General features: G+C 37.1%; 1 protein-coding gene across 11 annotated transcripts in view; it reads right to left on the bottom strand.

Annotated features, from left to right (window-relative positions):
• Positions 1–16,280, bottom strand: part of VPS13B (vacuolar protein sorting 13 homolog B) — a 765,850-nt gene that overhangs the window by 49,170 nt on the left and 700,400 nt on the right. For all 11 annotated transcript variants that reach the window (XM_082364176.1, XM_082364168.1, XM_082364180.1 and 8 more), the window contains 7 exons: positions 14,465–14,620; positions 4,780–5,043; positions 4,018–4,101; positions 3,665–3,840; positions 3,079–3,249; positions 2,519–2,720; positions 1,198–1,386 (listed from right to left, as the gene is read on the bottom strand). In XM_082364176.1, the coding sequence (XP_082220302.1) occupies positions 1,198–1,386; positions 2,519–2,720; positions 3,079–3,249; positions 3,665–3,840; positions 4,018–4,101; positions 4,780–5,043; positions 14,465–14,620 (1,242 nt within the window). The remainder of the gene's footprint in view (positions 1–1,197; positions 1,387–2,518; positions 2,721–3,078; positions 3,250–3,664; positions 3,841–4,017; positions 4,102–4,779; positions 5,044–14,464; positions 14,621–16,280) is intronic.

Consider the following 16,280-nt stretch of genomic DNA (forward strand, 5'->3'; position numbering starts at 1 on the left):
AGTTTGAGAATCACTACTAGAGAATAATGAGATATAAATATAATAATATTATATTTTCCAACAGTTCATTCATTCCTTCACTAACATTTATTCGCACTTGCTGTGGCCACTTTGCGAGGTGCTGGAGGTACTAGGTGTTTGACTGCATATCATAACTTTTTTTCCAGGTTTTGATGGTAGTTCTCAACTTACAACTATTCAACTTTGGGTGATTCACGTTTACAGCTCTTTGCCATTTACACCCGTGTTACAGTATTTTGGCTGGCAGAGCATAAACATGTGTTGCCCAGACAACTTTGAGGAAATGGATACCAGCCTTGAATACTGAAGACCTACTACTTTGTATCAGAGAAATTTATTTTTAAAAAGTCACCAAATGACCCTAACTTTTCTCAAGAGGCTCTTTGAAGATGCCTGTCAAAATCTAGCTTCTCCCCAGAGAAAGGTCATTCTGAATTATACTACTCTGATGAAGCATCCCTTCTTTTTCAGATTTGGGACAGCTAAAATAACGAAGATATCATTAAGTACAGCATGAGATTTCTACACGGTACACTATGATACTTACTTCATACATACAGTTTAATGTGATTTGTTACTATATTATTCAGCTTAACTGGTTTTCATATACAACTTTAGAAAATATTCATGTTGAAAAGCACATACCACTTATATTTAGTTAAATAACTTTTTTTTTCTTTTTTTGTATTCATCTTCATAAACATGGGTACCAGTCCGCTGTTCAATAATACAACTCCACATCATTTTGCTCAGGATGCCCTTTCCAGAAATATAACCTTTGCTGCAGGAGCCTTTGTCCTTTCACTCAATACTCAAAATGTTAGCAGCTCTACCTCCTGCTCTAAAACAAGGAGGCCAAGTACAACTTGTGGATATTTTGGAATAAGTTCACTTTTTTCCCCTACATACAATAAATCAAGTGACTGCTGAGTGTTCTGAAATAGAGTGGTTATTGGATAAACTATGTGACACAGCTTTTATCACTAGTAAAGGAAAAAAAAAAACGACTGTAAAACAGAGAGGTCTAAGAAATCACGTTACACTGTTAAAAATTGTTTGGAACAAGTAATACCAAAAAGGGATTAAAAAAGAAAAGGGTAGGCTCATTTTAAACAGGTTGAGGGGATGGCATGCTATCCCCCAAGCCACACAGACTTTTATCGACTTTGATCCTACCTTCTGATGTCCTGGGAAAGCACCAAGTCTTATTTCGGCAGCAACAAACCCTTCTTCGTCCAATGACACAACTTCACCATTACCTCCATCTTTCCACTTTGGAGATGTCAGGTTATGGACCAGTTTAATTGCTACTGACTTGTGCACAGTGTTTGTATTTGCCCAGTATATTCCAATTTGAAAAGCTTCCTGGAAAAGTAATGCCTCAATTATAAAGTATTTTTATTAAGTTTGATATTTTTACCTCAATTCGTAGGAATTTTTTATATTATGTACTAGGCCTACTTAGGCAACCAAATCCCTTTTTTTTGTAATGGCAACATACATTTTATTTTAGTTCCCAGTGCTTTCTCTGAATCACAATGGAATTCATATTTATGGAAGGAGGGAAAAAAACATCAATCTAAACTGTGACTACCCTATATACCAAAGGCTTAAAAACTGAAGGTTTCATTTCATTTGACAAAAGAATAATATGCAACACTACGTACATGTAGGTCAACATTCCAATTCCTTAAGGTAACATCATATGATTGTTTAAAAAAAAAAAAGGAAAAATGCAATTGAGTAAAGATGTTTATAAACCAGAGTTCAAAAAAAAAAAAGAAAAAAAAAGGACTCTCAAATTATTCCCTATCAGGAAAACATTTTATTTAGAAATTCCTTCTACTCTATTTTCTTACAGATTTATGTGCCTTCTTGAACTGGGCTAGCCTTATCAAGAAAGTTCTCCTGTAATGGAATATAAAATCTTCCTATGAAATTCTGTTTTACAATTAAGTTTTTCTTCCCTTGTTATTAATGATTCTATGCTGTTATCACTAATGGGGGGCATCCATGATTATGGACAGGCAAGTCCACTTATAAAGGAAAAGGGGCCTTGACAAAAATAGCTGTTCAGAAATCTTTAATTCTTATCCATCTTGCACATCTCTGAGAGTTTCTGTAAGAACCACAAAAATATCTAGGGGGTGGGTTAGCAGAGAATATGGCTCTATGTTCTTAACATATCCTGAGTAGGCAAATCCTAATACTTGTCAAACATCCTATATGCAATGGAAATGAGAATGTAACTAGTACAAGTTATCAAATTTAATGATAACTCAAGCATGAATACTGCTGATGGGGGGGAAAAAAAAAAAAAGACATCTGAGATGTCTTTGAATATCAAAGAACATTCCATACCCCTTACATATGCGTCTAGGAGGACAGTTTTCCACAACTGATTGATTCTGTTAAGAACATAAATGCAACCTCAGAATAAAAGCTGGTTGTTGAAAGGAAAGAATTCCTATTAGTTTAAAGAAAAAAGTTATAGTACCTGAAAATTAGGAGGGATAATAATTTTGCCAGCAGGAACCTGTAGAACAATCTTCTCTCCCTCAAACAGCCAGAGGTCCCACTTGGACTGATTGATGAGCAGGGCCCAGGGTAGCAGCTCTATCAACAAGGTCCTCACATATGGCTTCCAGGCTGACAGCTTCACTCGCATTGGGCTGTCCCACTGGCTCAGCTGCTCATTCCTGTGCCAAATACCACATCCAAGAGACTCAATGAAACATGATGACTTCAGGATTCATGAAATGTGTTTAAGGATTCCAGACACACAATGCTCCTGTATGACACCTCTTCACACCAGAGTCATGCAATGCTAAATTTGCATCCAGGAGAAAGAAACTTTTCATGCAATTATGTTCGAGATTAAGAATGAAGCAATCTACAGAATACATCTACTAGGTGATAAAAGGTCAGAATCTGACAGATAGGTGCAAACATCCTCTGTTTTAAAATGTTTTTATGGTATCTAAGATTTTTGTGAATGGTCATTTATTTCTTAATATTGAGAAGTGTTTGTAGAAAAAGACTGCTAGAGAACATTACCTGTCAGAGTCCTTTTTATTATAGGGCCATGTGGGTTGAAGGGACTTTTCTGACCCATAGAATTCGTCAAGGGTCTGAGTAACTGTGCCTCCGGGGTGTATCTTAGTGGCTATTTGCTTAATGAGGGATGTTGAGATGGGAACAGCACAATGTGAAGGATCATCTTCTTCTCTAGGAAATGGAAAGAAAACACAAGAATGATTATCAGATGTATTATAAACCAATATTTTTTTTGGTGAGAGTGAGTCAATTTTTTGGTGCTTTAGGGATGATGACACAGTTTGGGGAATTATCTGGGCCGTGGCCTTTCCTCCCCAGTGCTTGGGTGGAGATCTCTTGTTCCTCTACAGAAATTATGTGTCAATTAAATTTTCTGATCATCCCTCTTATTTATATCTAAAGGGGCTGAATTTTATCTTAAACTGTAGAAGAGAATAAGAGAATACTAGGCAGGGCAATTTAAAAATAACATTCTCATAAGATAAGAAATCATACAAAAAACTCTATCCTCCCTTACCCCCTCAGTAGGACAAAGTTACTTTTCTACTGAATCTCTCTTAAGAAAATGTAAGGACTTTCCCAGTACCTTGCTTGAAATGTTAGGTGATGTACAAGGTCAGGTTCTATGTTTTGCAGTGGTTTTTCCTGTCCTTTTCCTGGAATAATTTGTGTTTCACTCAATCCCAGACTTCTTTTCTCCAAATGTATGATAATGGGGTCTGGAAGATGACTCCTCATGATAAAAAGAGGGCTGAACACAATCTATAAAAATAAAAGGACAGAACAACTTTCATATTTGCTTTGTTGCAGTATTCCAGCTGTTTGACGCTGAAACAAACTTGTAATAAATCTCTTCCCTGGGTCACTCTGACCTTAATTTATTTCAGAACAGGAAAGGTCAGAGTCATATGCCATATTTTAGGATTAGAAAGCACTTACCATTCGTTGTTGCACTTGAGAGCTGGGTTCTAAAGTCAAAACTGTGCACCAGACATAAATAATAGAACTGTTTGAAGATGGCACCTGCACATGAGATAGAAAACGGTTCTATTAAATACTAAACAGTTTACTAATTAATCAAAATAAGGCACAGATATAATATCCATTTGGAGGATACAAAAAGTTTAAAGTTACAGAAAAAAGCCGTTTAAAAACAAAGAATAAGCAAAAACAGACTTCATTATGGCATAAAGTGAATGTGCAGTGAGTCAATGGGGCCAATTCTTTCCATAAAGATGAAGGGATTTGTATGTGGAGAGACTGATATAAGAGCGAGTGGGAGAACAAAAGAGAGGATTTGTCCTTTATGGGAATGAAAGTGATGATGGTGGAGATTGAGAAAGAGATAAAAAAGTAGCAGATCATCATAAAGCTTCTCAAGTGGGGAGGACACCCTTTATTCCCTCCCGTCCCTCCAAAGCCCTTGTGCATCAGAATCTTTTTCAAGATATAAATCATCTCCATCTGGGAGGGGTAGAGTCTTGGCTATGAGAACTACTGGAACTGATACAAACGTGTTGTCGTGGGATGGGGACAAAAAAGTTTGAGAAATAATATCAAAGCCTTTTTATATTATTTCAGGCCTCCCCTCTTCTGTATATAGCATTTATTAATAAATTAAGTGCTGTACTGAATAAAGAACATAATGAGAAATTTCAAATTTTAAAGCTGCTCTATTCTGGATTGTACTACTTCTCATACCTGAATGACAACACTATATTCAGGGGTCTTGGATTCCAGACACACGTCTCTTGACCAATCTTCATCTCCTTTGGCCTTCACACACAACTCGGTCAGTTCGCTGTCTTCTAGTATGTACGAAGGCAATTTCTGTTTGGCTGTGAGGCAGTCAAAATGTTCTCGAACCACAGCTTGTCCATCTTGACCAATGTAATGCTGAACGACTTTTAGTTCTATGCTTTGAGACAAGTAACTACAGATAATCTGTCTTCCACAGATGATAATCTGAAAGACAATCAATCAATCCATCAATCAATAAGACTTCATCAATTGGAAATACAGGGAAACCTTGGAGATACTGCAGGTTTGGTTCCAGATCAACACAATATAGCAAATATTGCAACAAAGGGAGTCAGATGAATTTTTTGGTTTCCCAGTGCATATGAAGGTTATGTTTACACTATACTGTAATCTATTAAGTATTCAAAGCATTATGTCTAAAAACATTTAAATATCTTAACTAAAAAATTTTTTTTGCTAAAAAATGCTAACCATCATCTGAGTCTTCGGCGAGTTGTAATCTTTTTGCAATAGTAACTTCAAAGGTCACTGATCACAGATCACCGTAACAAAGATAATAATAAATGAAAACGTTTGAAATATTGCGAGAACTAGCAAAATGTGACACAGAGACACGAAGCAAGCCAATGCTGTTGGATTGCTTGATGCAGGGTTGCCACAAACTTTCAACTGATGAAAATGTAGTATCTGCAAAACTCAATAGAGCAAAGCACAATAAAACAAGGTATGCCTTGTTCAGACAGAGTAAACTATGCTGATTTTAATGGAAAGAAAATGAAATCGTTAGCTTATTTAGAGAGTACAAGAAGAAGAAGAGGCTTCCAAGAAGAGAAGGGACTTTGCTTTGGTCATGTTGAGTTTGCAGTATTCAAAGGACAGACATGTAGGCAGGATCCATGCCCAGCTACAGATGCTGGTCATGTGCTTGAGAGTGAAGGTGGGATTGGAGATGGAAGACTTGTGAAATTAAAGCCTCACAAATGTGTGCGGACAGGAAGACAGTTTACCTGGAAAAGAGGGTGGAGGCTCAAACCCAGTAACTGACCAAGACTTTAGGTACAGACTCAGGGTGAGAAGCCAGAGAAGAGACGGAGGAGTGTCAGGAGAAAGCAGGGCTGCTGAAGCCACGAGAGAAGAGACTGACTGGAGGTGGTGGTTGATGGTATCAAACAATGTAGCAGTCAAAAAGGAAGGGGACTGGAAACAAGACTTCAGCTCTCATAGCTGAGATGACAATTGTGATCAATTTATTCCCTGAGGCTGATTTCCAAGGGTTTATTGCACTCTTATGCAATACGAAATCTCTGTATAAACTGATAATACAAACAACTTTTAACTCAGAAGCCTAATTATATTTTATCTTATTCAGGTTTTTCTTACAGCGTAGAAGCATTATCTTTATAAAACACACAGAATTATCCATTAAACCCATGTATTATTTAACTTTTCATCCAGCTAAGAGTATAGTTCAGAGCAGGCATTAAGAAATGTCTCTTAAATTGGTGGAAATTGAAAAGATAACACAAAATTTACTCCTATGCAGTGAATACTTTTAGAAAGCAAATCCTGTGTAATATGAATTTTCACCATGATTGAGGAAGATAGGACTGTCACATACTGTTTTCCTTATTTGTAATATTTTTCCAGGTTATAAAATATATGCTAAGTCATACATGTATAGCATGTATGTCTAAGGATATGATGGTTAATTTTATGTGTCAACTTGAATGGGCCATGGGGTGCACAGATATTTTACTCAAACATTACTCTGGGTGTGTCTGTGAAGGTGTTTCTAGATGAGACTAACATTTGAATTGGTAGACTGACTAAAGCAGACTGCTCTTCTGAACGTGGGTGGGCCTTATCATATCAACTGAAGACCTGAAAGAACAAAGAGCCTGAGTAAGAGGGAACTCCTCCTGCCTCACTGCTTGAGCTGGACACTGGTCTTTTCCAGCCTTTGGACTGGAACTACACATCAGCTCTTCTGGTGTTCCAACTTGCAGATGGCAGATCTTAGGGCTTCTCGGCCTCCATAATCGTGTGAGCCAATTTATAATAAATCTCTCCCTCCCTTTCTCTATGTACATATATATACATATATATGTATATGTGTGTGTGTACACACACACACCCTACTGGTTCTGGTTTTTTTTTTTGGAGAACCGTGACTAATACAAAGTATTTTCACAAATTATCTTTTATTCTCACAGCAACTGTTCCTGGTGAATTTAAGGTTCCTGCTTTGTCGCAGAAGAATTTGGAGATGAAGTGATAGGTAAGAAGTGGACTTATTTAGAGAGAAACACACTCACAGACAGAGTGTGGGCCATCTCTGAAGGCGAGAGAGCTTCAAAATGTGGCGTGGTTAGTTTTTATAGGCTGGGTAATTTCACAGGCTAATGAGTGGGAGGATTATTCCAACTGTTTTGGGGAAGGGGTGGGGATTTCCAGGAATTGGGCCACCGCCCACTTTTTGACCTTTTATGGTTGGCCTCAGAACTGTCATGGTGCTTGTAGGTGTGTCATTTAGCACGCTAACGTATCACAATGAGTTGTATAATGAGGCTCAAGGTCTACTAGAAGTCGAATCTTCTGCCACCTTGGACCCAGTCGGTTCTAACCAGTCTTTGTCATGTCCTATAGCTATGTCATTCTTTTAAAGGTTGTGCCCTGCCCCCTTCCCTCCTGTTTCACAACCACATAAAACAGGCGCTACAATGACTCCTCATCTTAACAAGGAAAAAAAGAGAAGCACAGAGATGTTGAATAACTTTTCTGATGTTACCCAGATGGTCTGGCCCAGAGTCTGTGTTGATCACCATCCTGACTGTCTGTATCTCATAAAATTAATACCTACTAATTAAGAAAACAGAAACAACATAAAGAGAATAAAGGTTGCCCATCACAAGGTAAATGTGGCAGAAACCAGTGGTTCCATTCCAAATAGCTGGTCCCTCCTTTTCCTTTGCTGTTAAAATCACTGATTTGGTCTAGGTCTCAAAAAGCAGCACAGTACTCAGGGAAGGTGGACACCTCCCATGACCCCCATTGGCTGTATGACAGTTGGTACAAGCTAATCGTGGTAATTCCATTACCTCTTTGCTAATGATTACTTTAGGGGTGAACATGGAGCTCTGCTTTGGCGAACAATATAAAAAGGGAAGGCTGCTAAAAGGTTCTGGGAAAGATTTTACTCTTTGATAATAAGGGAGACAATTTGAGAAGGGAAAACTCTCCTTTTTTTTTCTGCCATGGAAGATGTTAGGAGAGGATATAACTTTTGCAGCCATCTTGAGGTCAGGAAGGCAAATTCAAGAGGACGGCAGAGAAGCAGATAACAGTACGGAGTTGCTTAATTAACTAACCGACATGGAGTCTGCCTTCTTCCTTTTTGTTATGTGAGATAATAAACATAAAATAGGAACAATAATAGTATCTGCCTCATTAGCTTGCTATGAAGATTAAAAACCCTACTTTGTAACTTCAAGCTGAAAGCATCCTAATTGATACATTTTCCTATGTCATTAGGAGTACTTTGTGACTATCATTTTAAACAAAACTATTATTTACACAAAAAAATGTGAACAACTATGAACTATTATTTACCCCAAGCAAATCTGCTAGATTGACAGACCAAACATTAAAGTCACTGTTGTTTCAACTTGCATTATTTGAATAGTGAGGTTTAGCATTTTCTTAAACATTTATTTTCCAACTATCTACTCCTTTGAATTTTCTTTAGAAGGAACACATCTGTAAAAACCAAGCTATGCTTAACTGTTACATTTCCCCTAGATACTCTGGACATTATAATCTTTTAAAACAATATTTTCAAAATAACAAACATGGAAGTCCACTGAACTATGAGTTCTAAACTAGCACACAAGATTTTCTCTAGCATATGTAGGCTAGACACTCATGATAAGCCTTATGACGCCATAGCATTGCCCAACTTTGAATAAACAATAGAAAGCTCTGAGGCGGTATTTAACTCTGTTCTTATTCCGATGTGTCCAGGCCTGGCAACGTGTGCTCACTGCTCTTGTTTCAGAACCTTTGGGCCCCATGAGATTTAGGAGAGAATTTGGCTGTCTCTCACAGAAACCACAGAATCTCCGCAACCATCTGGGACTCGCTTTGTTTAAAGACAAAGATCCTCTTGGTGGGTTTTTATAGTTTCATTTTGAACCAAAAAGCCTGTTAAATAGGCTTTCAAATTTGATAAAAAGAAAACCCTTAAAAGTGGCCAGGGAGGGAAGGCTACTTAGATGAAGGAAAATCCAAAATGGCTGCCGCTTGGCGTGGTGCGCTCTCACGGCTGCTCCCTCCAGGGTTCAGTGAGAGCCGTGCCTGCTTTTCTTCAAAGTGGCAACACTTACAGTGCCGTTATTTTGAAAATTATGGTTAGAATTTCAAGATTAATTTATCAGTTGAAGACAGCTACTTAATTTTTTTTAATGTAGGGTTTCTCTTTAATACACATTTCCAGGTTTCACACTAATTCCCCTCTTTCCCCAAAGCCACAAAGATGTGTATTGAAGATTTCCACATATGATTTTACTTAGCAGGTTTCAGAACTCTTATTAGATCAGTGCCAAGAAGAATAGCGATATTAAAGAATAACTCCAGAGCACCAGATGCACTGGAAAATGATATCTTAACCATGATTAAAAGTGTATGTATAAAGATACAAATATATATACATACATTCATGTGTACATTTAGGTTTTTAGAGTGGTAAAGCTTTCCTCAATGAAGGGATGGAAAACACGGAAGCAAATACATGTGCGTGAGTAGTTGTATAATGTACAAAGTCCCTGAGAAATTTTATGTGTGGTCAGTTTTCACTGAATTGGGGAAATGAGAGGGGTACAGGAAAGGCAGGGTACAGGTAACCAAACGTCATTGTTCAGGCAAGCTTTAGCCAATTCTCCATTGTCCAGTGGTGTATTAATGCAGTTAAGGTACATCAGGGAGCTGCACACACCCTCCTCCCCAAATGGGGCTTCATAATTAGGCAGCTGCGGTTTACTGCAAATTTCCAGGCCCAGGTGGGGTAGAAGGAAAGAAGCGAAGATGTGAGGGAGGCAGGAATCCATGAAGTTCTTCTGGAAGCTTGGTTCCTATCTTCCTAACTTGGCCAACTGAGGAAATCCTGTCTCTGACGTACTTTAACTAGCGCTAATCTGAATGTTAGTTAATCTACCCTGACCATAAAAAAAAATCCAATTTAAAAAGAAATAATACATTTTTGTGTGTGTGTGTGTGTGTGTGAGAGAGAGAGAGACAGAGAAAGAGAGACAGACAGACAGAGAGGGGGAGAGAGAGAGAGGGAGGGAGAGAGGGGAAAGGCAGAAAAACACTGACTAGAAAGGTTTTTTACAATGTTGATGCATGCAACAGTTGGTTTGAGGTTGGCATGGTGGTCTGCTGAACCTCGTATTACCTGGGTTCAGTATAACCCACTTTCCATTTGCTTCATTCTAGGTTAAACGAATTGCTGTTTCTGTGTTCTAATTTTCCCTGCTCTGCTAAGTTTTTTTAAAAATTTTATTTATTTATTTTATACGGTGGGTTCTTATTAGTTATCTATTTTATACATATTAGTGTACACATGTCAATCCCAATCTCCCAATTCATCCCACCACCGCCCCCCCCACCCCCTGCCGATGCTTTCCCCCCCTTGGTGTCCATACTCTGCTAAGTTTTTTTAATGGCCCCAATATAGAGCTCAATCTCATTTGATGATGACAAGAAATGCTACAACTCAAAATATAAGTTATATGTGTATGTACCTTCCATGATAGTGGGAATGTAAAATGGACTTTCCCAGTTCCTGTGGGAGAAGAAGACACTTCCTCTCAAAAAGGTAAATGCGATGCAAGGGCTGGTTATGCTTCCATTATCGTTCTCCAAAGAATCCTTTCCTGTTTGGCTAGATTTGACTTTTTTTTTTAAAGAGTATTTATTATAAATGAGGTAGAAGCAGAGAAAAGTGTGAGAGGCATTCCCCGCAGAAAAGGATTATTAACATTTACCAGTACAAATAACATTTGGAAAAGTTCTGAAATGTGACTTGGCACCAGATGCCTTAAAATCTGTATATTTGACATTAACAGAGAGAGTGATTAAAAGAACTCCTTAAACTTTCAATGTATGGAAATTTTTTTTAGTTCTGATTTGAACCCCTCATAAATATTTAAGATTTAAAAAATGCTAATGGTTTGAAAAACTCAGGAAATCAGCAGAAGTTTTAGGACAAATATATATTTAATTATTTAAAAGGTTAGTGTAGCCCCAACAAGACTCTGGTAAGACAAAACGATGAATTTTGTCTAAGAAATAAAGTACATCTTTTTAATTTGGGAATGTGCATCAAGCACCACAAAAACATTCATATCCTTTGTGCAGGTAATTAAATTTTATAGCAATTTATTTTAAGGACAGACTCAGAAATTTGGACATATATTTATACACAAAGCTATGTATTTAAGGATCTATTATAGTAACCAATTGGAAATTAACTAAATGCCCAACAACAAGGAAATGTCTACATGGGGTTTGATACACCATATGGTAAATCACTATGCAACCATTAAAGGGATAACTTCAGGAATTTTAAATAACATGAGAAAATAAGCATTATATAATGTTAAGGGAAGAAAACAAGTTGAAAAACTGTAATTACAATCAGAGTTCAAGTTGGTTAAAAAATTTCTGCATAGAAAAAAAGAGTAGAAAAAATACAGCAAATTAATAATAGAATATATTTTTTGGTTGGTAGATTTATGGGTAATTTTAGTTTTCTTCATTAGGCTTTTCTGTGTTTCCAGATATACTTTATAATAGTTAACATAAAAATAACACTGTGAACTAGTATTTATTGGGTGCTTTCTTTTACAAAAGGAATATGAAGCATAGAAAGGTTAAGAAATGTGCCTAAGGTCATATAGGTAATAAGTACTAGGACTGAGAAATCTTTTCCAATCAGAAAAAAAGTAGGTAAAGTTTTGTGAGAATTAAAAAAAATAATGTGTTTTACATGACCGACTTTTTGGGCTTATGATATACTGTTGCAATAGTATCTGCTCAGGTACACTGTATGTATTAATTTATCCCTGAAATTTAATATCATTTCGTGAAAGTAGATAAATCTATGGCAAGAATGAGGCATTAACATAGCAACACAAAAAAGTCCAACCAGCATTACTCATGCCTGGGAATATTTCATTATTGTAATTGTAACTAAAATTTATTGGATTATGACAATGGGCCAGGCACTGTTGTAAGCACTGTACATATAGAAACTCATTTAATTCTCATACTTAGTTCATGAGGGAAGGCACTATTATTACTAGTCCCATTTTAGAAAAGCGATTCACAAAGGTTAGATAACTTGCTGATGATCACGCAGCTAGCAAGGTTGCCTGTGATCTTAACCACCAAGGACATTCCTTGAAAAGATTTCTCCACGGAAGGACCCTGCCTTTCCACTGACTGGTAAATGTTCTAGCATCCACATGCCAAAGACTTGAATGAACTGGGAAACTTCAGACCAGAGCTATGGTGGTCAAAGCACCTGAGAACTTGTTAGAAATACAAATGATCATGCTATACCCAAGAGCTGTTGAATCTGGAACTCTGGGGGTGGGACCCAGCAATCTGTGTTTTAAGAAGCCCTCGAGGGGATTCTGATATACACTCAAGTTTGAAAACCACTAGCCTAGAGGGAAAGAAACTAAGGGGAAATATTCTACCTCCTCTCATGTTTTTGGAGGGCTGTAACATAGAGGAGAGGTAACAAGTTGTGTGCTTTTTGCATATGCCTCACAAGTTCTGAGGAATGGTAAAAACTGGCTGAATGGTGACAGATTTTGGGTCAAAATTAGGAAAGAATTTCATTAACTGCTGGAAGTAACCAACAATGGGAAGGGCTGATGTGTGAGAGAATGAGACTCTCATCGTTTGGAGTATTCAAACAGATGCTGTATGACCTTTTCTCAGGCATGCTGGTGAATGGGAAGGTAGACAAGGCATTCTTGAGAGACCATGAGTGACAGAATCAGAAAACCAGTGTGTATTGGGCAGATATTTGTTGAGAGCATATCCATGTAAGAGAGCTCTAAGGGCAGATAGGAGAGACACTTCTGGTTCTTATGACTTTCCAGCTCAAAGCCCACACTAGCCACACTGGTCCCCTCATGAGTCCTTGGGTAAGACACATTTGTCCCATATTTGTATCTTTATTTATCCTATACTGCTGACTTGGAATGCCCTCTCTTAATCTAAATTTGACATGTTTTGTAAAGCCCAGCTCAAGTCAAATCTTCTTAGTGAAACCTCTAAATTCCTTTCACACTTACTGTCAGTCGTACACATTGTTGGGTTTACATAAATTTACATTTTATGAGCAAAGACTGTGTTACATACTTAGTGTCTTTCATTTTTCTCTGTTCTACAGGGGGCAATCAACAAATACTTGGAGGAATGGTCAGTTGACTGGGAAGACTCTTCCATGCTTCTTGTCTGAGACTCCTCTGCTATAGGTTTCTTTTCACTTCTGTTGCCCACCATAATGAGAACATGAAGTCCAGCTCCCTGATTAGGTGCAGGCCAAGAATGTATATGGTATAGGTCCTACTGTTCACCTCACCAGTTGCTTCCTGCCTGCCCCTGGCATACAGCAATGGAGTAGCCCCAGGTGCTCAATATGGAAAGCTCCCTTTTTCCTTTTCTAGGGACTGAGTGCTGTCTCTATCACGTCCTCAGTTCACATAAGCTCTGGATAGACTGTTACAATCCAGATGCAGATGTATATGTTAAAACTCTTATGACAAATCCAGTTATTATGTGTGCAGTGAAGCCAGTTTTCAGATTTTAATACTTCCTTTTTTTCTTTCTACTCTTGTCATATGCTCCATGCTTGAAAAACATCTTTTAAACCACATTTTCACATCTTAAGAACACAAAAAAGTGTCAGATACTTTTTTTTCCCTTTGCAGTCTTAGAACTTCAAAAACAGCCAAAAGGAAGTTTTATAAAATATATAAAAATATGTGCTGAGAGCTGAAGTTTTATATGCCAAGAGTTAGACTGCAGTGAATTTTTACTGCAGTTAATATTAACTCCTAGGAAAAGAAAGCTTGCTGGAGACCCAGGCCCACTCTGTCATGGGAGAGAATCACGACACTTGCACGCAGGTTATTCTTACATGTATGAGAATCAACTCCTGGTTATCCACTGTTGGATTATCCAGAGTCCCCACCATCCTTGACTTCTTTTCCTTCTCAGTAAAGACGCTTTGGCCATTTCACAGCTCATTAGCACCTCCACCAGAAGGTAGGTGGTGACAGGGAGAAGAGGTGAAATGAAAATCAGTAAAGTTTACTGCTCGTTAGCAGCTCTTGTAAAAGACGTGGGACAAGGGGTATGAAGCCATCATCATCATCAGGAACATCAACAAGCACTTATTAAGTGCTCGTGTGCATGGTAGGAGTAGGCATAACTGGGCATGGCAGTGTGATTTTTTTTTTATTGATATTTTCATTTCTTTAAGTTTCCCTTCCATTAATTACATCAAATGATCAAGAGTTGTCTGGGCCATGAACACAAAGAAACTTACCTGTTTTTGTACTCCACTGAGTTGCTGAACCTTGATGATCAGTGAAGCAGTTCGACCCTTGTACTGAATAGTTCTAATAAAAGTCCCAGCATGGTCCACACTGAAGGGCTCTGACCAACGCCAATTGCCCCAGCCTTCAATACAGATGTGTAACAGCTGGAGAGAAAAACAACACTCGTCATAATGCCAAAAGTGCCAACAAAAACTAGCCCTAAAATGAAAGTCTCATTGCTGGAAAACCTTCCTATCTGTAATATTTAGCATCTGTTTTCTTTCTAACCTGCATTATTCATCCACTTCCAGCTTATTCAACCAGGCTAAGAATAGCAAATATGCCACATAGAGTCAATGTGGTTTTCCAGATCACATTTTAAACCTTCTTAAAAATAACTGTCCTATCAAATGGTAAAAGGCCTGTTGAACATTTGAGGAAAGACCATTTCATTCATCTGGAGGACAAGAAGGCTGAAATGTGAGATCAAAGAATCGTGGTCTTGGCTGATAGTTTATTCCTTCTTCTGGCTAGACAGTAATTAAAGCTAAATTTGGTTTGTAGCATTATTTTTGACCCTAAATTGTCATTCCTTATTTTTTCTTTTGATTAAGAACAAAACAGCAATTTGAAGATGCAGTTCATTTAATACAGTCTACTTATGAGATCACATATATCAAATTAGAAATACCTTTAACATTTTGAATGTGTGAGAAAATGTCTCTGTTCTACTTTTTTCTCGCATGTATTTATTGTTAACTTTTACCAGTTGAGTCTCCTGATCCACATTCATATTCATTCATGTAGCATTGCCACTTTTGGTAATATTTAGATTTCTTTCATGGTCATCAAATATTTTCTATCTCTACTCCTACCCACTAACTGCAATTAAGTATTCCAAACTTAATTCCACTAACTGAACAAGTATTCTAAAACAACAATAATGACTGCTTCTTTAGGATACATATTTAAATGAAAATAAACAATGTTCTATATGATTACTAAGTATAAGGAAATAAAACTGACATTTTAGGAAAAAGATTTAGATGATACACAAACTTAATATTTTCCTTCATATAATATATAGTTTTTTAAAAGAGCTAACCAAAGGCTAATCACATGAAACATTTTCCAAATTAACAGAATGAATAAAACTTTGAAAATATTATGTAAGAGCTATCATAATAGGCTCTTAAAGTAAATGCATTAAGGACTTACATGGGAATTGCCATAACAATAAAAGTTTTTTGATGGAAACATTATTTTTTAGTTTTAGCTTTGGGAGGAACTCTTATAACGTGCTTAAATTTGAAAATTTCCCAAGGTCACTGGTCATCACAATGTGATTTTTTTGGTGGAAAACTGAGAGGGTTTTTTTGTTTTTAAATATCTTAAAATATTAAAAAAAACTCTATCTCATCTCCCTGCTTTTAATATGGCCCCGCTCCAGTTCGTCCTCCATACCATCGCCAGTGATCTTGTGAAATCAAAAGGCTACCATTCAGATGACTTCTAAAAAAGAAGTCTAACAGCTTAAAAAAAAAAAAAAAAATTCCTGGACAGCAAATAAAATACCTTTAGGGAAAATGTGATTTTATATACATTCTTCAACATAAAAGTACCAGAGTATCTTTGATGTTTAAATATTAGTTACAGAAAAAAAAAAAAAGAAAAACAATAGTGGTGTTTGGAACCATTTCAGTTTTTTGTAGCAGCAATTGGGAATAAAGCTCAGGGTACACACAAAACTAAAAGAAACAAAGAAAGTTGTTTTCTTTGGAGAGACTAGTAGCTGGAAATGACAAAAAAATAATGAGGTAAGGT

Source organism: Balaenoptera borealis, assembly GCF_965194805.1.
Source record: "Balaenoptera borealis genome assembly, chromosome: 17".
In the NCBI taxonomy this organism is placed as follows: Eukaryota; Metazoa; Chordata; class Mammalia; order Artiodactyla; family Balaenopteridae; genus Balaenoptera; species Balaenoptera borealis.